This window comes from Chelonoidis abingdonii, chromosome 2 (assembly GCF_003597395.2).
Source record: "Chelonoidis abingdonii isolate Lonesome George chromosome 2, CheloAbing_2.0, whole genome shotgun sequence".
NCBI lineage: Eukaryota > Metazoa > Chordata > Testudines > Testudinidae > Chelonoidis > Chelonoidis abingdonii.
In genome coordinates, this window is record NC_133770.1 from 82,206,303 (window position 1) to 82,231,100 (window position 24,798).

The 24,798-nt window shown below is 42.6% G+C and overlaps 1 protein-coding gene across 1 annotated transcript in view; it reads left to right on the forward strand.

The window, feature by feature from the left end:
* Positions 1–358: 358 nt before the first annotated feature.
* SH3BP5 (SH3 domain binding protein 5) overlaps positions 359–24,798 on the forward strand; it is a 51,360-nt gene continuing 26,920 nt past the window's right edge. Inside the window, exons 1-3 of the mRNA XM_032774948.2 lie at positions 359–626; positions 4,090–4,152; positions 19,026–19,154. Of these exons, the coding sequence (XP_032630839.1) occupies positions 552–626; positions 4,090–4,152; positions 19,026–19,154 (267 nt within the window). The 5' untranslated portion in view covers positions 359–551. The remainder of the gene's footprint in view (positions 627–4,089; positions 4,153–19,025; positions 19,155–24,798) is intronic.

The following is a 24,798-nucleotide window of genomic DNA, read 5'->3' on the forward strand; positions in this document are numbered from 1 at the left end:
TTAAAAAAGAAAACCAACAAACCCCTGGGCCAAACGAGACAGGCACCACTGGGCCTCAGGAGGTTGGTTTTCAAAGTTTTCTACAGGGCATCAGCTGCTCTTTAGGCCGGGGCAGCTGTGGGTGAGAATAAGTCACGGCCTCCTGCTGGGGGTGCTCATCCCCAGTAACTCCCTGTCGGTAACACCTGCCCAGCGGCCCGATGGGAATCCCGCCTGCAGAGCGCCCCCGCCGCTTGCCCCCTTTCCGCAGCCGCACAAAGGAGAAGCGAGAAGGCAGCGGGCGGCTGCCAGGTGCTGTCAAGAGCATGCGGGGGCGGCGCTTGTCACCGTGGGGGTAGGCAGGCTGCTTTCGCCCGCTGATTTGACAGCCGGGCCGGGGGATGGGCCGCGGCCGAGGCGGCGCCCGGCTGACAGCGAGCTAGCGGCAGGCAGGGGACGTGGGCAGGCGGGTTTCTTCCGCGCGGCCGGCGAGAGCCACACGTCCCCGGGGCCCCTGTTCCTGCGCGGCCGCGGGCAGCTGCAGGCAGGTCCGAGCTTGGGAGCCCGGCCCCATGGAGCCCGCGGGCCGGAGGAGCCGGCCCGAGGAGGGGGATTTCCCCGAGGAGGAGGTGGACCCCAGGATCCAGGTGAGGCAGGAGAGCGAGCCCTGGGGATGCTGCGGAGCCGGCCGGCCCCGGGGGCTGGCTCAGCCCAAGCCCGCACGCTTTGGGCGGACAATGCCTAGTGTCTGCGCCCTGAGCCATGGGCCTCAGCCTGGGGGTGGGACGGTCCTGCACGGAGCTGCGATCGCAGAGCGGGAGGAGGGGAATTCTGTTTGGGGGGGTCCCCTGCTTTGGTGAGGGGTCACTGCGTTTGCTCCCCATCCCTGCACAGGTCTTCCATAGATCTGCCCCGTATTACCCCCTTGCTACTCCGCCCACCACCCGATGGGACGTGCAGCCGCTGTGCATCTGCCCGCTGAGCTCATTAGGTTTCTGCTGGGGTATTTCTGCGGATGGGTGGAGAGGCTGCTGGAGCCCCGGGTGCCGCCTGCTCCCCTTCGGGAGAGGGGGTTTAAAAGACCCCCTTTTAGGCAGCCCAGTGTGTGCGCTGGAGACAAGCCACTCCCCACCCCCACATAGGCAGCATCACAGTGTGGGGGCTTTTCTGAGTCTCCCAGGACTTAAAGCAACCTGCCCGTTTCCAAACCCAAAGGGAAACCTCCTGTGATATGCTTGGGCTGCAAGAATACCTGAAGGGTGGTTTCTGCGGTGTGTGTGTGTGTCTGCACACAGACAAGACAATGCAACTGTGATTTTCTTCAGTACCATTCATACAGGGCGTCTTTCAAAACGCTGTACAGTAGTTGCAAGACCAGAGCTGAATCATTTGTGGCTTGGCTGTTAAGTAAGATTGGATTTGGGGGTGGGGAATAAAACATGTTTGAAGCTGAGACCTGAAATGAGATTGTTGGAGGGGGTCATGGTCTCTCTTAGTTTGATGCCCCAGCTAAGCAAGGGCATTTGTGAAGTTGTATTAGATTTAAGCTGTTCATGCTGGTTGTTTAAAATTATTATATTTTCTATTAAAATGTTCTGTGCCATGGTTCTCTTCCCTTCCTTTAAATTAAAATTCTGACTTTTGCATTTTTTGTTGTGATTGAAAAAAATCAAACCTTTTTTGTAAACCTACAGGGAGGGGATAAAATTCTTAATAATAATTAATAATGGTGGGATTTTAATTAAAAAGGAAAACACAGGCTTTGAAATACAAAATGTTACTTTCCTTTTACTTGTGATTTTAAAATGCTCTTTTTAAAATCTTTTTTTTTTTTTTTTCTGAACAGCGTTCCCTACTTTCTCCCCTCAAATTCATGCCCTGACCTATTTCTTGGTGGAAGGATCAGCATGGCCCTAATCCTGCAAAGACCTACACCCAGCCTTAATTTTATGCCCTGGATAGTCCCTTAGTGGGATTACTGGCTGTGTGTAAAGTTAAGCACATGTAGAAGTCTTTGCTGGATCGGGACTATACCTGTCTTCTTTATCTCTTTGCGAGAGCTGTACAGATTTGTGGCAACATTTTCAGATGTGGGTGCCTAAAGATAAGTTTGATTCTGCAAACACTTCAGCAATGTTTAAGTGGCCTGATTTTTCAGAGACTGAGGTGCACTAGCTCCTAATGACTGAAATTTTGTCCTTGGGTTCTTTTTTATTTGGAATATGGCTCTATTTATCTAATCAGCACTGGGAGTTTGATTGCACGCTGTTAATGAAATTGTGGTGGTGGTGTGTTTTTTGTTTTTTTTTTTGGTCATCTGGCTAAATAAATGTCTGTTGCTTTAACATTTGTAGGGCAAAACCTTCTTACCTAGATAACTGAACAGTAATTTGAAATGTGTATTAAAACCTGCTATTATAAAAAATAAAAACAGTTGTCTTTAAAGTCCAAAATCAAATCTGACTTCTGTGGGTAACAAAGCTATATTGTTAGAACTAACATCTTTTCATTGTGACCAGATTAATTAATGTAATTTGGTGGACAGTCACTCAATAGTTGATCAATTCTTGGTGTGGGTCCTTAGTACAATTCAACATTGACGGCTAAATTCTGATACTTCTGTTGCAGAAAGAGGGTATTGGTGTATCTGCTTCTAATGTATTGTGAGATGAGTCCCTTTTTGTACTTACTGTCTTTGCATGTGCCTGTTTCTATTACAGTGTTGACACTATGTTCTAATCCTTATCTTTGTGCCTTTGTCTGGGTATATACCTCCTTCCCTACCACTGTGAAGATTAATGGCCTTGTTTTAAAAAGCAAGCTAGTTCCCAGCTAGTTCTTACTGGGAACTAGCTGACATTAGCTACATTCGTTTAAGATACAGATTGTATGTCATATTTATTAATACTAAATAAGAATAACCCAAAGCAAGAACTGTACTTTATTAAAACTAGAATATAAGGGAAGTTTCTCAGCTTGTTTTTCTCTTTCCTGAGTAGCTGAATGCTGAGACTAGGGGTTCGGCTACACTTGCAGCTGTACGGTGCTGGGAGTTAAAGCTGTCTTCGTACAGCTGTGTAGGGAAAATGCTGCAGTGTGGCCACACTGACAGCTACCAGAGCTGCAGTGTGGCCACGTTTGCAGCGGTGTTGGGAGTGGTGCATTATGGGCAGCTATCCCAGCGTTCAAGTGGCTGCAATGTGCTTTTCAAAAGAGGGGGTGGCGTGGAGTGTGACAGGGAGCGTGGGGGAGAGAGAGAGTGGATTTTTGGAGCTGACCCTGTGTCAGCTCCCTGCCTTGCAAATTCTGACCACTTCCCCCACCCCTCTCTCATTCATTCTTAAATGCAAATAGCCTTCAGACCAGATAAGCAGCTGCTCTGAGGGACTCCCTCCCCCCGCACCGTGCTGTTTCTCTCCTCAAGCAAACACTAGCTGTGGAAATTCCCTGCCTGCCTCTGCTCGAGCAAACAATTGCTGTGTTTGTTTTAGATAAGCAGCTCCGGGAGCCCCGAGTTCACAATGAAACAAAGAGAGGCATAATAACAAAACAAAGAGAGTTCTTTAGTTAAAAGCATTGTGGGAAAATTCCAGAGATCAGTAACAGCGTAGTAAGATTAATCACGGTTTACACTGGCACTCCAGCGCTGCAGCACCAGCGCTGTTCTCTTTATTCATCTCGTCCATGTGGAGTACAACCAGCGCTGTAGCCAGGGAGATACAGCGCTGTATGTGTCTTACAAGTGTGGACGGGGAATAAGTTGCAGCGCTGTAAAGCCACTACCAGCATTGCAACTCTCTAGTGTAGCCAAGGCCCAGGTTGTAAACTCAGACTTCTAAGGCCAAGAAGGAACCAACTATCCTGATAATATAGTCTGACCTTGGGCACATTGCAGACCATAGAATCTCGCCCACCCACTCCTATAATAGACCCATAACCTCTGGCTGAGTTCCTCCAAATGTCTAAATCTCTGTTTTCATTTAACATTACAGCCAGAGCCCTAATGTGCTTTCTTTGGGGATGCCAGATGACATTTAATAGAACCTTTCCTTTTTGGTCATGTTGGTGTCTGATTACTCAGTGCATGCTTGTGTTCTTGCTCTTTTCTAGGGGGAACTGGAAAAGTTAAATCAATCCACGGATGACATCAATCGAAGAGAAACTGAACTTGAGGTACGGAGCTACTTCTCATACTGTCCTTTCTTGTAAACAGGCTTCTGTGGGAAACATCTTTATTTTAATGGGATCGTCCAATTCTCTGTGATGATTTGACACCAGATACCTGATGAATGATTCTGAAACAGTAGCTATCTGGGTTTGAGCTGAAGTGAGTCAATTGTAAAGGGATGCTGTGAGATTAAAAACCATATTTAAAAAGAGAATTTCTTAGTTTAGATGATTGAAATTATTTTTGAACCATGTTCAATTCAACTGTTTTCTATAGTTTACTTTTTGTTTCTCATTAATCTTAGTCGGTGACAATACACCCACTAGCTCAGGGGTCCTCAAACTGGGGGTCGGGACCCCTCAAGGGGCCATGAGGTTATTACATGGGGGGGTTGCGAGCTGTCAGCCTCCACCCCAAACCTCACGTTGCCTCCAGCATTTATAATGGTATTAAATATATGATAAAGTGTTTTTAATTTATAAGGGGGGGTCGCACTCAGAGGCTTGCTGTGTGAAAGAGGTCACCAGTACAAAAGTCTGAGAACCCCTGCACTACTAGCCCTTCATAAATGAAGTCTCTCCATTTTTTTTTTTCACTAGTCAATTTCACTTATGTCGTCTCTTTCTGGCTGTCAGATGGGAGAAAGTTTCTATGTTTGGGTTGCAAATATTGCAAAGAGAGGTGTTAAATCCAAATAAAATGTCTTCATGGATTTTTAAATCCCTGTACTAGGTTCTGGACAACTTTGAAAAAGCTAGAACTTTAATTTTTGTACCGAATCTACATGCCACTTTCTTTTATTAGCCACCAATGAAAATGAAAGCCTGCAATAGCATAAGATGGCTGTGCAGATGGAAGAAAATCAACATAAAATAAGTGATGCAAAAGTATCACTTAATTATATTTCACTATATTATGTGAATCTGTTTAATTCTGGATGTTATGTTTCACCTTACTTTTTTAAATGATTATTACATTTTAAAAATACAACTATAAGTACCTATCCTGTAAATTAAAAATTGTAACATTAAAAAAAAAAAAGACTGCTCCAGAATGTCTCTTTTAGCCCTCAAAAGGTGTGGGCTGAGACAAATATATTTTGGGTATATCTTTGCTTTCTGTTGTGACTTCTTCTTAATTTATGGGATACGTGTCCAGAGCACTGATGGGCACCTCCAGTTGTATGTCATTATTATTTGAGTTTTAAAATACAAGATTACAGTAAAATGTACGTTCAAAGTTGAGTAGACTTGCAAAGTTCTATAGTAAATAAGTGGTCCTTTCACATCAAACACTTATGCTTTTTTCCTCTGCACAACTATCTTACACTTTTCAGGCTTTCATTTTCTGTCTGAGGCTAAGTCTGTAAATCATGAAGAATGTATTGGTGAATATAATTATCGGTGTTGCAGAGAGCTGCCTATATGACAAGCAGAATTATTAATTCTGCAGTTGAAATATACTTTTAAGTAGCTCTGCAGCTTGATTTTAAATTTCACAAGTAAGCTTTTAATCCAATATATAAATAGTCAGGTCATCTCAACAGCCACCAATCTCCTTATTTCATGCTGAGGCACTGAAATTGAATGACATCACTATGAATGGTGGCTTGAATTTCATTAGACCTGTGGTACCCTGTGCTGACAGCATATTATACCACAGGTGGCATAGTAGTATTGAACCACAACCTGTAAACGCTTATACATGTGATAATGGGACTACTCACCTGGCTAAGTTATTCATGTGCTTAAGTGTATTCACAACCTAGAAACTTGTTGCTTCTGTACTTCGTCTGGTTGAACTATTATTGTAGAAGACTTGCTGAACTCTATTGGAATTCAATAAGAGATACATTTTGACACAAGGGTTAACACAATTTCTGTCCCTTCCCCTTATTTATTATAAGAAATATTCAATTTTGAACATCAAAGGAAACAATTGTGATAGGCTTCCTGCCTCTGCCTTGAATAGACACTTGCTCAGGGTATGTCTGTAATCCTTACTGCAAGCAGTGTTTGACAGAATTCTTATTGACATCGTGTCTCTGTGAAAGTTTCTTCTTCAACGAAAACCTTCTTATATTGAGGCCAGTTTATGTAATATTAGGCAATCAAATAAAATTTGATCCCAGAATTTTCATTTTTCTTGATCTGTTTAAACTTGACAGTTGACTGTCACAAGCAAGTAATCGCTAACATTTTATGTGCACAGTGACAAAATTGGTCAATGTAAGATATATTTATATATAATATTTTTTATTTAGAACTCCTAAAAAATTATACTTAGAAAACTCTTATATTCACACTAAATAACAGGAGAAAAAATCTACAGAGCTGCCTCATAGGCATAAATCTACAGTGAACTCTGGGGAAGAGATTATTTCAGCCCTAAATTTGAGGGTGTCATTCTATTTCAAGGATCCTTCAAAAGAGGGTGAAAACCTGAGAACATTATGTTCAACTGAACTGCATTTGGAGCTTTTGTTTGTTATGTTTTGAATAGGTGTCTTCTCTCACTCAGGTATCTGTTGCTGCCTTTCCCTAGTCTGGAACAGCAGTTTCTGCTGCTGTTGTAGAAATGACCTGGTTAAATATTTAGATGAAAGAGAAAGATGACAGAATGTTTCTCTTTAAACAGACAGTGTAATTATATTTATCCTATCCTCCTTTCATTTTTCAAATTTGCCAGCTATTACCCTAACAACTTCAGTGGAAATGAACATAGACCCTTATCTCCATTGAAAATAATGGGTCCCAGCACAGATGTAGGAGTTTGTGCAAGCAGATCTCACTGCAGATTTGGAGCCTTAGTTTGTTCTCCTTACTAGCTGGAGTCTTGCATGTTTCCTCCAGTATTCAACCTTTGCAGCTGTGACCTTTCCCAGACTATCAGCCAAAAGAAGGGGCATACTTAAATATACTTGCAGTTTCCAAAGGGGCAACAGGTTTTTCCACAGCTACTGCTGTACTTGGGAGTGCTCACCCTTTCCTGAGCTGTGTTTGGGAGAGGGAGGGTGAAGACCCAAAGAAACTCACTCTTGTCACTAACCTGCCATTATTACATTGAGTGTTGATTTATGACTATTGCTCCTAGGTCACTGAAACATCCGTATGGTCCTGATGCTCTTACTGGTAGGATCTGCACCGTTCTGTATCCTGTAAAATCAGCCCTTGTGGAAATAGAATGGTTTTGACCTAAAATATGCAACAGCGTATGACTTCATATACGCAGAAAAGATTGAGCCTTAAGCATCTAAGGCAAACCTCAGGAAGAAGGGAGTTTCACGCTGAAATATTAACTGACTGGATGCCCACTTGACATTCTTTATGACCATTTTATTTTATGTATTTACTTTCATATCAGTTTTCTCTGGAATATTTAAATCCTGATCCTATAAGGGGGCCTACGTAGTTGGGCCCATATACCAGTGCAGAGCTACTGATGTTGGTGGGACTCTGCAGGTTTAAGGAACCGTCTTCAGGGAACAGGCTGCAAGATGAGTACCAAAGTGATTGTGTGGGGAGACTGGATCCTTATTTGAGGCACATAATTTTGGACTGTTGATTAGTTCTTGTTAGTCCAGTCATTGCTGGTGGGCTACTTAACTTACTTCAAGAAAGTGAAGTGAGTCTTGTAAGTCGCATAATTCTCAGTGTTAAGTATTCCAAAAATAATCAGCAAAAGCAATTTGCTAGAACATGCCATCTTTAAAGTACTACAGAAAAATGTGGTGGCATGTGTTGTGTGGCTTGATTCACTATTGATATGCAGAAAGGCTGGCTTTCTGGGTGACTCAGTGGTTGGAGTCTTATGAATTCTGGGTTCTATAACTGGCTCTGCCACAGACTTTCTGTGTGACCTTGAGCAAATCTCTTAAGGCTTGATTATCTCCCCCTCCCCCCAAGTGTGGCGAACACATCCAGTTCTCATGGACTGTAAAGGAGGTTATGGATGCTGACTGCCTCTGAAAATCAGGCATTAATCTCTTTGCCTCTGGTCCTCCTCTATAAAATGGCAATAATACTGCTCCTTCACGTCACAGGAGTGTTATGGGGGTAAATTCACTGATATTTGTAAGGTGCTGAGAAACAATGCTGACGGAAGGGACAGACCCACAAGTACTCAGCTGCGTGATGTAGAGACAGCACTATTCATTCCAGAGAGCCAGTAAGAGGAACATCCTATTATTTTAGCAGCTGAGCCCCACTTCAGTTCTTAATCCAATAAAGTCATTACATAACAAACAAAGCAAGCATGTGATAGGATTTAGAAGGGTGTGAGTGTAAATGCTGTGAAGTCATTTTCAGTGGCTTTATCAATTCTGTGAGGTGGTGAATAAGTATACCGTTTGCCCTCTCAACCACCCCCATTTAAACCCTGGGGAAAGACCTTGACCTGATGATGCCTACTGATAAAGTGCATTCAGGATTTTTTTAGTCTTATAAAGGGCACCAGGCTGCAGATGGTTACATGCTGGATTAATTAATGTACCGCCTATTAATGAATCTGTGATTAGACTTGTTTTAAAATCTATACTTCTGCTCTCACACAGTGGAACTCTGAATGTTACTGATGCAGCAAAGGATTATGGGGATTCTCAAAGTGATTTAAGACTTGGCTTCTCTAATGTTCTTGTTAATATTTGAAACATTCATGAAGAGGTGAGGGAGCCTGCTGTAAATATCTGAAAGTGGTGATAGGAAAATAAATCAGACAACAACAAGTTAGAGCGCTGCCTTATTACTTTGGGGGCTTTCTTCCTGGGTCTTGGAAATACTGTGTCCTCCTGTCCCCAAAATCAGAATCGTAAACTATTTTAATGAATGCGTATAATCCATAGTATGAAACACATTCACTACATAAAAGGATGTCCTTGATAAACTCTGAAAAGTAGGATGCAGGTATAAGGGACTCAGCTGACCCACGGGCAGCACTACACTAGCACTATGACATAAACATAACAAACCTCCACTGGATCCCAACAATCCAAATTGTGTCTTGCATTTGTAGCGCTCTCTCTTGCACTGCTGTAGCTAAAGCCTTGCCAGCTTCTCTTAAATTCTGTGGAGGGGATTAATGCTCTATGAAAATGTGGGATTAATAGTGCTGCATTCAGCCATGCACGCCACAAGCTGGCACTGTGCAGGCTCCTCTACCCAAGCTTGCCAGTGTCCTCTAATCCTTCCTGATCTGCAAGACCCCTTGCTATTTTTAGTCCTGGGCTTCTCTTACAGAGACTGCCAATCATCCTGAATTGTAGGTTGCCTTTGTGCTGGTCACAGTTAGAGAGCTAGAATGCACATCATCAAAATCGCTTTCACTTGTGCACTCTGTCAGCGTTTGAACTCCTCTGCAAAGATGAAAGGCTAAGGCACTAAGCTCTGTACCTTGAAGGAAAAATCTTTTGTCAACAATTTTATCATAAAATTTTCTCCTCATTTGTAAACTTGTTTTTGGGGTGAGGGTTTCGATTCTTCAGGTGGGAACTTGCTGTACAAGATTTTAGGCTAGGATCTCTGCACCTCCTCCAAATTTTAGAAAAAGTGCTTATCAGCGGTGGCTGGTTTGATTACTGTGCAGAGCATGTATGTACCTGCTGTAAGAGCTCGTATCTTCAGAGACAGTAACATTTTTGTCAGTGCCTATATGCAGCATTTTCACAAGAATCTAGAAAATGGCCCAGTTGAAAGCTCAGTGTCTGTGACTTGTCCCTGTTTGTTAGCTCTTTGGTGAGCATGGAGTGTGGTGAGATAGCTGCAGAATAGGATTTGTGAAAAGTTCACCTGTTCAAAAGTATGGAGTAGATGGAAATAGGGGTGTGTGTGTGTGTGTGTGTGTGTGTGCATGCACATGTGCTCACAATCCAAAACATGGCTGGTATCATGGGTCAAACCTCTGGCCTTCCAACTTCAGCCCCCTCAAGCTCTTTCTGATGATCCATTAGTTTGTGGTAGAAATGGGCAATAGGCATCTGTACATGGACTGTTCTTTCCCTTCCATTTCTGACTGTACAAAAATGATTTCTTTCTGACTACCCTGCTTCTGGAAACAACCATTGCCCAAGAGAGCCAGATGGTTTTTCAGCCTCCACCCCCCCGAAGCAGAAGTGTGCTGCTGGCACAGGGAGTTAATAAAAAAAGAGTGCTTAGAAAGACCACCCAATTTCTCCTTTTCTATAAAACTAAACTTCAGCTTGGCAGTGGGCCCTGCCTGCAACTGTTGTGGGGCTGGAGGCTACAGGCGATGCCCCAAATCCCTATTTTCTAGCTGGCAAAAGGAATAGATCACTGGATGAGTCAGGTAACATCTTAATCTCATTAAAAAAATTAAGTATTAAGAGTTGGTGGTTTTTCTTTTGAAAGACTGGCAGTTGTATACTCTCCACATGATCTAGTAAAATACAAACCAGACAGTGAGGACCTTGAAAACTCAGAGCATTATCAAATTGTTTCTCAAGGGCCAGATGTTCAGTGTTAGGAGTGCACAAATGTTTGTGTATCTAATGTAGATGTGCAGATATCAAGCAGGCATGCAAATTGGGTACACCTGGAATTTGAGGGCATAAATTAGATATTGGTATGTCCGTGACTTTTGAAGGGATGATCTTAAATATCATAGCAGCATTAGATATCTATAGCATGAGAAAACAGAATGAATGTTTCCTCTGGCCCTTGGAAACTTACACTACTGTAAAGTAACCCTAACCCTGAATGTATTTTGCAGTCAGTAATGCATTCCTTCCTACTGAATAATGGGTTGTCAAGAGGATCCTAGTTTCTGCATACTGCGTTGTGAAGAGGATATTGTAGCCCCAGCATCTGAAGTCCAGATGGAACTCTGAGCAGCGAGTGAGTGAGCTGAGCACCTTAATCTCCCTCAACTGCAAAGCTGTAGCAAATCACATTCCACAGAGCTCTGGATTTTAAACTGCTTTTAAATGCTGCATTTGAAAATACACTCTGCCTGAAGGGCGGTCACCGAGGTTTGCCTGTCTTGTAGAATCTAGCTCCAAACCTTGCTTGTTGGCATTTGCATCAGAAAGGAAAAAAAACATATTTGATCCTCTTAGCAGCTGCTACGTAAGTGCAAAATAGTATTTTTGGGGGGGAGGGGGCACCAGGGACAGTTAAGTGGGGAGCCTTCTGTCTGAACAGTCTATTGTCAGATATGGTCCTCTGTTGTAGTTCAATAGCAGACCACTGCTCAAAAGAAACAGTTATTGGAATAAGTATCGGAGGGGTAGCCATGTTAGTCTGGATCTGTAAAAGCAGCAAAGGGTCCTGTGGCACCTTATAGACTCCCAGATGTATTGGAGCATGAGCTTTCGTGGGTGAATACCCACTTTGGAAATTTCCAGAGGCAGGTATAAATATGCAAGCGAAAATCAGACTAGAGATAATGAGGTTAGTTCAATCAGGGGGTAGGCCCCTGTTTTTAGCAGTTTGAGGTGTACCACAAGGGGGAGAACTGCTTTTGTAGTTGGCTTAGCCATCGCAGTTCTTTGTTTTAATCCTGATCTGGTGGTGTCAAATTTGGCAGACGAAGAAGCAGCAGTTTCTCTTGAAGTCTGGTCCTGAAGTTTTGTTTTTGCTGCAGTTCAGTACCTCCTTTAAAATCTGCTATTGTGTCCAGAGAGATTGAATAACGTTCTAATTGTATTGGCATCTTAATATCTGACCTTGTGTCCATTTTCCCTTTTACATAGGGACTGTTCATTTGGCCGATGGTGACATAGCAGAGGGAATTGACTGGCATATGAGGCGTATATTACATGGTGGACATGCAGGTAAGAACAATGGTGATTAAGTGGCTGATCTTGGTATCCTGTGATGGTTTCGCCTGTGGTGTAGAATAGTGGCAGATTGAATTGAGTGTTGCATGGTTGTCCTGAGTGTAGTTACTACGGTGCAGTGTGCAGTTCTACGTGGTTGAGAAATATGCTTCCAAGGTTGTGATTTCTGTAAGGCGGATACTGGCCTCACCTGTGAAAAGTGGGATCATGTTCCTGGATGGGTTGTAATTACTGATGATGCTGTGGAAGGAAGTGTTTAGCTGGACTTTATGTGATGGCCAGATGGAGTCCTGTTAGTTTCTTTCTTGGGCTTGTCTTGCAGTAGGAGGCTTCTGGGTATGCATCTGGCTCTTTTGATCTGTTTCCTTGTGCGGGTACCATAGTTTTGAGACTGCTTGGTGACGATTTTGTAGGTTTTGGCCTCTGTCTGAGGGGTTGGAGCAGATGCGGTTGTACCTCAGTGCTTGGCTGTAGACGATGGATCGTGTGGTGTGTCTGGGATGGAAGCTGGAGGCATGAAGGTAGGCATAGCGGTCGGTGGGTTTTCGGTATAGGGTGGTGTTAATGTGATCATCACTTATTTGCGCTGTGGTGTCTAAGAAGTGGACCTCCCATGTAGGTTGGTCGAGGCTGAGGTTGATGGTGAGGTGGAAGCTGTTGAAATTGTGGTGGAATTTTTCCAGAGTCTCCTTCCCGTGGGTCTAGATGATGAAGATGTCATCAGTGTAGTGTAGGTAGAGGAGGGGCGTGAGTGGACAAGAGCTGAGGTGGTGGTTTTCCAGGTCAGCTATAAAAATGCTGGCATATTGTGGGGCCATGCGAGTGCTCATAGTGGTACCATTTGTCTGGAGGTATATATTGCCATCAAATTTGAAATAGTTGCGTGTGAGGATAAAGTCACAGAGCTCAACAACCTGTTGTGCTGTGGCATCGTCAAGGATACCGTTCCTGATAGCTTGTATTCCATCTGTGTGTGGGTTGTTTGTGTAGAGAGCCTCTACATCCATGGTGGCTAGGATGGTGTTTTCTCAGGAAATCAGTGGTGTCATGGAGATAGCTAGGAATGCTGGTAGTGTAGGGTCTGTGAGAGAGTCCACATATCCAGACAGTCCTTCAGTGAGAGTTCCAATGCCTGAGATGATGGGGTGTCCAGTTATTGGAACAGTCTGCTTTTCAAAAAGGACTATTCCAACAGCAGCATGTGTTGGGTAGGAGACTGGCATGCTCCCCAAAGCTACACTTTTAGAATCTCCCTATTGGCAGGGCCAGTGCAACCACTAGGCAGACTAGGTGCCAAGTGGTTGGGGGTGCCAAAAAGCAGTGCCCCCTATTTTTTTTTTTCAAACAATGGAGCACAAGGCTGCTGCCACTCCCTGCCTCCCGTCTCTAGAGGGGCAAGGTGGAAGTTTCATGTAGGGCGCAAAATATCCTTGCACCAGTCCTGCCTGTTGGCCAGGGGTAGAGGAGAGGGAGCTAAGGGATTCTTAGTGGGGAATTGCTAGGACAATAAATATTCCCTTTGTGTTGAAGAGTAAACTCCAGTTGTCCCCATTTGATATATATTGGTGCTGCACTTTCCAGTTTTAGTTCCATGTGTCCTGTGGCTCTCAACCTTCCCAGACAATTGTACCCAGCTTTCAGGAGTTGGATTTGTCTTGTGTACCCCAGGTTTCACCTCACTTAAAAACTACCTGCTTACAAAATCAGACATAAAAATACAAGTGTCACAGCCACTGTTGCTGAAAAATTGTTTCCTTTCTCATGTTTACCAAATAATTATAAAATAAATCAATTGGAATGTAAATGTTGTGCTTACATTTCAGTGTATAGTATATAGAGCAGTATAAACAAGTAATTGTCTGGAATTCTAGCTATTAAGGGCTCCCAGTGTGAGGAGCTGGGTTTTGACGCTTTTCTTCTCCTCTCTCCACCATAATGCATACAGAAGTGAAACACCTTGACTTCTGTTGAAACTTAAGGAAAAACTTCTTACAGTCTCAATTGAACAAGGGGGGAGAAAGAATGAAATGTTAGACACAGTTAGTTAAAATCACCCTCTTACCGGAAATGTTGTTATCCTACTAGCCTTACAAGGAACTTTGAAGGATAGTAGGATAACATTTGGCAGACTCTATTGCCAAAAGAGAATGGAGGAAAAAGTCTGCTTTGCTTGGCTTGTTTACTTTGGCATTTGAGCAAACTCTGTACAGTTAGCTTTACTGTTCTCCATTCTGTGTAGTTTACGTTGTTTTATGCACAGGGCAGAGCATAGCAACAGGAGAGGGGAAAAACATATAATTGTAAAACCACAAAAAATTGTCAGGGTGATTCATGAGCAGGGAGAGTACCTGAAACTGCAGAGAAACTACTTTGAATACTACTAATAATTGATCAGATTTAAAGTTGATGAATGAATTTTAATTATTTTTACAAGGAACTGAAAGACCGAATATAGATGGGCAGAAAGAACTGAATCTCTGTGGGTTTCGTCTGAGCAGCCTTGCAGCACTCACACTCCTGTGACTGCTTTGCCGTGTGCCCCATGCTGCACCATTACAGTTTTTTCACTTCCTTTCCCCAGCAAACACATGCTTGGGCGTTAGATAGAGGCAGAAGAGGTACCTTGCAGTTAAACAAGGTAAATGCAAAACACGTACATCTACAGGACTGTGATGGCAGCTCGTCATGGAGAGCAAGGCAATAGATAAAATCTGGAGATGCAGGTGGAGAAGAGTCCTCCCAGTGCGCGTGATAGGCCTGTCTGGTATATCTGTGTCAGGTATTTATATGGCCCCCTTGACTATAGTATCTGAGCTCCTCAGAATCTTTACTGTATTTATCCTCAGAACACCCCTGTGAGAGGTGGGAGTGCTATAATCCTCATTGGAAAGACAGGGAACTGAGGCAGAGAGGACCTAAATGATTTGCCCACGGTCACATGGGAAGTCTGTGGTAGAGCAGAGACTTGAGCCTGGGTGTCTCGGGTCCCAGGCTATTGCCCCAAGTGCTGGATCATCTTTCATTTGCAATGGATCTGAGTGCTTGGAATGCCCGTCCGTTCACATAAGCTCTCTGGATGTTGAGCAAACACTCCAGGTGTCGTGGCACTTCTGAGCAAGCAAGGCCAGTGCTTCTGCCCACTCCAGCTCAATTCAAACTGTGGCAGAGCTAGTGTCAGTGGGCAATGTAGCTGTTGCAGCAGCACTAGTTCAGTTGGTCTGTCAGCACAGTTGGATGGTGGTACTCTATGCCCTTCACTGGCATATGGAGCCTGTGCTGTCATTGTATGTTCCTGCTCTGGGGAGTTGTGCCTGGGACTTTGGGCAGGTGGTACAGCAGATGTTGGTGGGAGTGGAATCAGTTTAGGTTAACTGGCTAGTGTGGATGCCCTGAACTACAGGGACAAACAGTGCTACAGTTGCTTAGCTGAAACGTTTAACATGGAAGTGCCTCTTGTGTTGAGAGGGCTAATGAAAGTGAAAGTAGAGTGTGGGAATGAAACAGAGGGGTGGTAACCTCTCTGGGAGCTACTGGTGCTTTGGGTTTTGCTAATAATCAAGGCACATAAAAGACAAGAGTCTGCTGAGCATTTTTTACCATTCAGAAGAAAGTTGAACATACAGAATTAGGACCTTCTGTTTCTGATAAACAGAAACTTGAGGACATGTTCTGGTTTAAAATGGGCTGTCTGATTAAACCATAGGGTTTAAAAACAATTATCATCTAACCAACTTTCTCTTATTCATCAGAATTTCATTTGGGTTCCTCATTGTGTGTGTCGTCTTAAAAAAAAAAAAAAAAAAAAAAAAAAAAAAAAAGACCCCAATCCTCAGAACACTTGAACATAGATGTAATTTTACTCATTGACTTGAATGGGACTATTCACAGGGGTTAAACTAAGCATGTGCTTAAGTGTTTACAAGATGTATGCCTAAGGTGCCAATTAGAGAGGTGCTTGTTGCAGCACAGTAATTAGGAGGTGCTTCATTGGATAAAGATCTGTGGCATTTTACCAGATTTGCTCTTGGTTTGACAGTTCCCTGTTGTTTTTATTCCATATGGAGATAGAGAAGAGAATGTGAGTAAGGGATGAAAGTACATATAATTAAACATGAATAAAACTGGGGAAGATCTCAATGCACAAATTAGTCATTATAAGGAGTTTCTGTTGACAGTTTTCTTCCTTCCAAGAGTGTTTTTATGGAGCTAAGAATGAAGCTGTGAGGGTCTCTTCACATGCATTAAGGACCTCTTTCTTTTTAATACACAACCCTCCCTACCCCCATCTGAAAATCTGGGGAAAGTGAAAATAAACTCAACTAACAATGTCCCTTAGAAATGAGTTTTTAATGGTAGGTTTCCCAGCAGAGCAAGAACATTCTCTCCCCCACCCCCTCTAAATATACTTGGCTATTTAAAAGTAATTTTTGTGCAATAAATTCATCATATTTGCTAAAGCAATTTAATTTCACCTATTTGTGAAGCTCACATTTTGAATAGTGAACCATATAAAATCCATTAGACTAATTAGAAATGCTGTAATTTGTTTAACTCTTCTGATTCAGAAGTTTGCTTATTTATTTCATACATATATTGTCTGGCCATTATCTCATGATGCAGTTTGATACTAACTCTTTTTCTCCAAGAAAAGAGACTTAAGCTAGATCAGAGTTATAAAATAGAATGGAACTGTTAAAATACTAAATTAACATTGGCTGTTGCCGCATTAACCATAACTATTAACATGAGGACAAAAAATTATACTATTGAACCTGTTAGGATTTTAGATAATACTGAAAATCAGCTATAATTGGGTGTACTAAAAATACATTTTAATAGTTTGTTTTGAATCTTTCCCTTCTGCCTTTATGAATGTCAAGTTTTAGGTTCCAATCTTTTTTTTTTTTTTTTTTTTAATCTTGGCAATGAATATTCAACTTTGTATTCTAGAAATCTCAGAAAGAAAGGAAACAGGATCTGAATTAGACAGAGCTCCAAACCAGCTGCTCTCATTTAATCAAAATGTCACTCCAGCGGTGTGCCTAAATCCTTCTTTCTAATTAGAATTGCAAGGTTTGTCATGAGCTCATGTGGTCCTTGCTCTTGGTCCCTTTAAATATAGAGCCAGGTTCCAATCTCAATTGCATCTGTCAGTCTGGAATAACTCAGAGTCATGCTGGATGCTGAAATCAGAATCGGATCCATTCTATTTAAAAAAAATAAAAATAAAAGTGGAACAGAAGGAGGATTTTAATCACCTTATCTAATTATAAAGAGGGCTAAATGTGTTTGGGAATGACAGGAGTAGTTCTGGCTTTCTTAAATATAAAAGAACAACAGTCAAATGGGAAGCAACCATCTTCACTAACTGATGCAACTAGAACTGAAAAGATTGTCTTTCATGGCAGAAAAATGAATTGAAAGCTCTACAGAGATGTTGCCAGGAGGGTGTGTTTTAAATCAACCTTTTTATCTGAAAATTAGCATACAGACTCTTTAAAAGTTTCTGGTGCTTCCTCCTGGAGCAAGCAGGTCCTTTGAATCCTAGTTCCCGTTGTAAAGTGGTGTCCCTTCTGCGAAATACCATGAAGGGCCTTCTGTTCCTGCTGCAGTTACTGTCAGTTGCGATCTCTCAACACAACATGGGATTGGGCCTTGAGATGGCAGGACCCACTGTGACCTAGGTCCAGCTTACAGAGCAGAAATGCTCAAAGAAGTGACCAGAATTCTGAAAACTGCTTTGAAAGTCTCTTTAAATTCCTTAGTAAACATGTAGCTGTGTGTTATAACTATTCCCAAGAGATGTCCGTATCCTTTCCAGAGGACACTTAAAAGGACAAATCCAAATCTCTCTGATATAGTGCAGGGACGTGAATTGCTCTCTAGTATTAGAACAGTGATGCTCAGACCTCAGTGGTTCAGGAGCCAAATTAGTGATCATCATCACACTACTATGGCTATTCGGGGTAACTTAGTTTCGTTTACTTACTTACGTGTGTATATATAATTATTCTTATAGCAAAACCAACCAAGTATTAATATTTTATCAACTACAGTTGGTTAATAACATAGTAAAAGCATCCTGATTGGTTAATAATTAAATCACACCGTATTTTAATATCATATGCTGCAAAGAGTTGCAGGAGCACATTAAAGAGACACTTGCCACTTGCGAGCTCAGTCTGAGTACCGTCGTGGTAGAAAATCACACAACAGGCCAGGAGTATCTTTGTTCTTTACCTCCCTCTGAGCTCAGTGCACTGCTGCTCTTCCCCTCCACTTGCAACCACTGGCCTATTAAGAAATCCTTCCTGGCTTATGCTGTCTTAATGTTTTTATATATGCTGCTTTCTGAAGATACGTTCTGACATCCAGAATGGAAATCTTAGCTCTTGGGTGCATTCCAGGGTACTGGGTGGTATTATGACGGAACAGTTCTAGCTTAATACTAACGACAGCCACTATCCTAACATTCTTGGCTGCTCTTTGACTCCTAATCAACACCCCCCTACTAGCAACAACAAGAGAAGTAAAATTACACAAACACTCTAATAACATGAAATAACATAAGAACGGCCGTACTTGGTCAGACCAATGGTCCATCTAGCCCAGTATCCTATCTACTGACAGTGGGCAATGCCAGCTTCCTCAGAGGGAGTGAACCTAACAGGCAATGATCAAGTGATCTCTCTCCTGCCATCTATCCCCACCCTTTGACAAACAGAGGCTAGAGACACCATTCCTTACCCGTCCTGTTTAATAGCCATTTATGGACTTAACCTCCATGAATTTATCCAGTTCTCTTTTAAACCCTGTTATGGTCCTAGCCTTCACAACCTCCTCACGCAAGGAGTTCCACAAGTTGACTGTGCGCTGTGTGAAGAACAACGTCCTTTTATTTGTTTTAAACCTGCTACCCATTAATTTCATTTGGTGGCCCCTAGTTCTTGTATTATGGGAATAAGTAAATAACTTTTCCTTATCTACTTTCTTCAAAATCACTTATGATTTTATACATCTCTATCATATCCCCTCTTAGTCTTCTATCGTGTAATTTTTCTTCTATCTTTTCTTGCCTTCTTGTAGGATGCACGCCAAAAATTCCGCTCTGTGCTGGTGGAAGCTACAGTGAAACTAGATGAACTAGTAAAGAAGATTGGAAAAGCTGTGGAAGACTCTAAACCTTACTGGGAGGCCCGGAGGGTAGCCAGACAGGTGAGAACTCTCTCTTTTAAGCTTATGCTGGTAATTGGATCATGGTACGACACACACTGGAAAGTACACACTGGATGCATCACATGGTACTATTTATAGCACCCTAAGTGTAGGCATTTGGCTGATGCTTTGATAGATGTCGGGGGCTGCATGCTTGCCATATGAATTGGTGGCAAAATCTCTTCCCATCCCGCACAACAACTGTGTGTGCGCACTAGTCCGAAAACAACCACATAAGCATACGCTATCAATAGTAAAAGGCTTGTTCTATTCTCTAGCACTAATAATGGCCTTTCAGACAGTAAAAGACTTACTCAGGTTCCTTCCTTTCAGCAGTTATAATTGCTCTAAAACCAGTTATAGAGCTTGAATTCTTGTCTCTTGATTCTCTCTCTCTCTCTCAAAGCTTAATGCTAAGTACTAAAATTGAAGGGTATTGGAATTTGTTCAACCTCACTCCTCCTCCCCCACAACCAAGAGAATTCTGCTGTGATTTTTCCTGGTAAGTATAAACACACAGTATTCTCTGAAATAGGTGAATATTCAAGGATGTCTGAACTCTCCTCTCTGACATGAATTATGGCACTTGTGTGACAGTTGTGGGCAATATCACCCAAACTTGGGTGTTTAAAGTTAGGCACCCAGATCTGTTAACTTCATTGCTGGGGCTTGGAAAATCCCAGTTGCCTGGGGCAGGTGAGTGGACTGAGTTGGGCTGGGGAGCAGAGTGGCTGGAGCTGCTGGCTGTAAAGCGGATGAGAGCTCCTGGAAGCACAGAGGTAACTTCTCTTTCTCAAGATAGGAAGTGCAAGTGCAATATTTGTGCAATACATATCTTTTGCATCAAGCATGTTTTTATAGTTCTACAAAAATGACTTTGTCAAAACCAAACTTAAAACTTTGTAAGTTACTGCCTTATAAATCGGTGGTAGATGTGGGTGCTTTCTACTACTGAAAATTGGACCACTTTGTTAGGGACATAACTTCAGGCACCAAGTTACAAAAATGTCCACTGTGACTGGAACTTGGCAGCTACTGCTGGGTCCCTGCAAATGACATTTTGTCTCTACTTCATTGTTCCCAAACTTTTTACTGAAGTGACCTGCCCCTGGGTTTTGTCTTTTTGTGATCCATCATTATATGCATGCACATTCTGCCCTGGCACCGCAACCTAATCCTGGCCTAGTTCAGAGGGGAGGCATTTTGGTGGTGCAGGGGTTTGGAGAGTCATCTCACCCTTTGGCAGTGGCTCCTGTCCTGCAGGACTGGCCTAGCTGCCAGCTCCAGGCATTGCGATCCCCATGTGCCAGGTTATGGTGTCTGGAGTGGGGAGCTGGACCCTGTCCCACAGGAGAGAGTGAGTGAAAGATGTTCTCATCCTCCAAATCACTAACCCTTGCCCCGGCCTTCCTTCCATATTGGGCCAGAAGTATATGTTCTTTGGAGCCCAGTGATGTGTGGATCCAGCCCTGGAGATGGTGACTTATCTAGAACCTTCCTGAAATCTATGGTGGGTTAAGACCCACCATTTAGGAAACACTGCTCTGCCTATTTGCTGTCTGTAAAAGCCCTTTGGTTATGCTAGCTAGAGCATCTTGTGAAAGGAGAGATTTGCGCTCTGTTAACGGTCTTATTTCCAAAACACATATGTAACCATTGTATTTAAAAAAAAAATCTGGATAACACTGAAATTTTTTTTACAGGATTGCAATATTAATACTCCAGTAATGACAGATTCATCAGTAGAGATTACCATATTTATTCAGTTCATTCTGTTAGGCTCAAGTATGATGCTATCCTCTCCAGACTTGTCCACTCACTCAGACTAATACTGTTCTACGTTGTTTAGATTCTTTGATACTGTTGTCTTTTTGGAGGCTTATCTTCTAGCTATTTATAGCCTGCTTCCCAACAAAAACCTTATTTATCATTTGTATTGTGGTAGAGTTGGGTGGTCCCAGCTGTGATCAGGGCCCCGTTGTGCCAGGGGCTGTACAAACACAACACAGAAAAATGGCTCCTTCCTTACTTATGGTTGTTTGCATGCTAAGGTCTTGTAACCCTAACAGCTTTAGGGTCCAGGGGAATTCTGTTCAAGAAATGTAATGAAAAAGAGAGAGCCATAAGATTACAAAGCATGTTATCAGAAATCATTCTTTGCCCCAAGCAGTTTATGATTTGAATGTTGTTAAGTTTGTGTAACAAGATATAATTTAAAAAAAAGCAATAGGGAAAATGATTCAGAATGGGGGGAAGAAATCATGAAACATTGGGTGACTTCCTTTGCACTGGGATATTGATCCATTTCAGTCATCCAGGGATCTTTTTTAACTTTGCTTCCCAGAGGTGTAAAGGAGTGATGGGAACTAAACTTACCCCCCCACCCCCCGAGTTGTCTGATGCAAGCTGTGTTGAGTCATGATGAGATGGTTGGCTTCAGTAGTGCACTGACATTATTCTCCTATGAAAACATTGTTAGTGCCTTTATTAAGGCGAAGCCAATCACAATAGGGTAAGACAAGGGTCCTGACATGAAGCATAAAAAAACAAATGGAATCAGACTTCCAGTTAAGGATGAATTTACTGTTCCTCAGGGCAGCCTGAGAACCCTGAGACCTCCTGTCCCTACCCCATCTTGTGCAATTTTGCACTGACAGGAAAACTCAAGACTAATGAATCTCCTAAGTAAGAATCCTGTAATGTCTGTATAATATATTTCAGGAGAAAGTCAGCTTTGTCTGTCTGAGATGAAGCTCTAGTATGATGTAACGATCACTTGAGGCTAGGAGTTGGGTTTTCTGTACTTCCAATCCATTGCGTGGAGCCGGGATGTAGATTATTAACACCAAAGCATTAACGTTAAATTCATGATGGGGTCAGAGTGACCTGGCAAACTGAGGACCTAAAAACCTTGGGGGGGAATTTTCAGGTCTCTGGCAGGGATGTTTTGCTATTTTGTACACTGTCCTACAGGCACATTAACTACTAAAATACATCTTAGTGAGGTGTCTTTGTGGAAGAAAATGTACTGCTTGGGAAGCTGAGCATATAAAAGGGTTTAGCACTTTTCTTCTGGCTTCAGAAGAGAAGTTGGCTAAGATAGCAGCTTAGCATTTCCACTGCCTTAATCAGGAGCACTGAGATTAGATGATTTAGCTACATCATGAGCTAGCAAGTCAACACTGTCATTGAAAATCATCACACTTCTTTCCAATGTGTGCTTCTTGTTTGTGTGAAATCTGTTGTTCCTAGCCTGCTGCCATAGATAATTGGTCTGGTCTGAGAATGATACTTAATTGCAAATGGAATGGAGAAATGAATGGAGGAGAGGAAATCACAAGAATACTTTGATGGTTCAATCACTGGGACAGAGCCTGATGCTGTGGAGAGTTTAGGAAGAGTTGAAGCTGCTTAGCATCTCTCAAGATTGAGCCCAGAGTGTTCCACTGTGTGAGGATTTTATGCAAGTCTTGTTTCATCAGCTGGTTGGGAATTTGAGAATAGTGTGGTGCCACCATAGATGTTGCTGTCAGTCACTGGGAACAACATGCTATGCAAAAGCAAGTGTGGTCACCGTAGTACCTGTGAAGCACAGGCTGTGAATCAGAGAGAGGTTTGATTTCCAACTGTTATGTGGCCATGAGCATATTAAAATGGTGATGCCAACCTCAGTGAGGTGTTGAAGCTTAATTTATTAATGTATGTAGAAGTGCTTTGATGCACTTGGCTGGAACATGCTACAGAAGAATAAAGTATTATCCTGCATGAGATCCTCGCTGATTGCCAAGCGAAGAACCAGTGACATGAACATGCAATAATGGGCTGCTCCATTTCTGACTGGAAAAAAATGTTGTTTAAAAAAACAAGTTGACTTAGTGAAACTAACCAGAATAATAGAGAATAGAACCCTGGTAATGTCAACCCTGAGGGTAATGGGAGTACTCTTGATACCTTCTCATTCCCTGATTCTTCCGAACTCAGTAGTGATTCTGGGTGGGGGAGGAGTTGAACGCTGTGGCTGCTCTAGCATTGAGCTTGGTCTGGAGAAGCATCATTCTCTGTGCCAGGCTGCAGTTTGTTCTCTGCGCAGCTTCCACAGAGGACCATCAGAAAACTTGTTGCTGGCAAAAAAGGGTGAAAGACGTGTGCCAAGTCATATCTACGTGTATCTCTCTCACTTCAGTACCTTGCAGAAATGTTGGGAGGAAGATTCATTGAAAGGAATGCATGTTTGTTTCCTCTTAGGTCTTGGTCTTCTTCCCTGGCCCAGCTCTGCAACCAATTCTCTTGTAATATTCTTGGCTTATGTTCTTATGTACAGGGCCAGCTCCAGGGTTTTTGTCGCTCCAAGCAGTGAAAGAAAAAGAAAAAAAGCCGCGATTGGCGGCAGCTCCACTGCGCCGCTTTCTTCTTCGGCGGCAATTCAGCAGCAAGTCCTTCCCTCCGAGAGGGACCGAGGGACCCGCTGCCGCCGAAGAGCCCAACGTGCCGCCCCAAGCACCTGCTTACTGGGCTTGTGCCTGGAGCTGGCCCTGCTTATGTAACATCTCTTTGTTGCAAACTAGACCCTATGTGTATTAGAAACAATATATACGGGGATCACTTCACCACAAAGTACAACCGTATTTGCAATGTAAAACCTTGTTGCTTTTGTCTGTTTAGAAGGCAAAGAGCTGAGGTCCATTCACATTGACTAGCAAACTTTTCTTGGCTAAAGGAGAGGGGGAGAGGAATTTGAGAAGGAAAAATTACATGTCAGCAAAACTGTGACAGACTTGTATTCATATTTGGCAGCCTGCCGTGGAGTTAGTGAAAAGCAAAACTACTGGCACAGATGCAGTAGACAAACTAACTGACCTCTTCTGGTTGAAGGAGTGTGTGTTTTAACCACTTAGCACCTACAAAAGAAGGAAATTGGATATGGTGAATCTTTAAATGTCTTGAATTTTTGCAAATCCTTTCAATTGGGGGAGGGGGGGGAGTATGACCTACAGCCAAAACCCATGATGCAGCAGTATCATTGTAAGGTATAGTGTGTTTGATAATTACTGTAATCTCTTAAATGAGGGATAACTGCATTCATCTTAGATGCAATATTGCTGCTAGGAAACTGCAGTTCTCCTCATATTCACAACTATTTAGCCCATAAAAAAAATGGGTGCAAATAGCATGACAAAGCCTGTGAGAACTAGCATTGGAACAGAATTAACAGCACCTTCTTGAACGAGCACATTCTTGTGAAGTGATTGTGAAGGGCCCTTGAGAGCAACTGTGTGTGACCTTTCTGTTTTTTGGCAATCTATGAGAACAATCCACAACCTGCGTATTGAGTTGCTTGGTCTATAGTGTGGCTGTAATAAGGGTTCCATATAGGATGAATGCTTGAAGGGAGACTATAGAGTGAGAGCTGCTCTTGCAGACCTGTACTGAATGCTAGACTCTTCTGCTAAGAAGTGGAAATAAATGGCTTCAGACTGCTGTAGACAACTGCTGTAGGAAGGCAGGCATAATGGTTTGAAAAGTTATTGCCTCATCACCTGTGCAGAGGAGCCACTTGTGTGGCTAAGAAGTGGCTTTAGAGCTGAAGTGAATCTCAGAAGTGCATTGTGACCGGGTTAGTAGTGGTATAGCTCCTTTTAAAAGA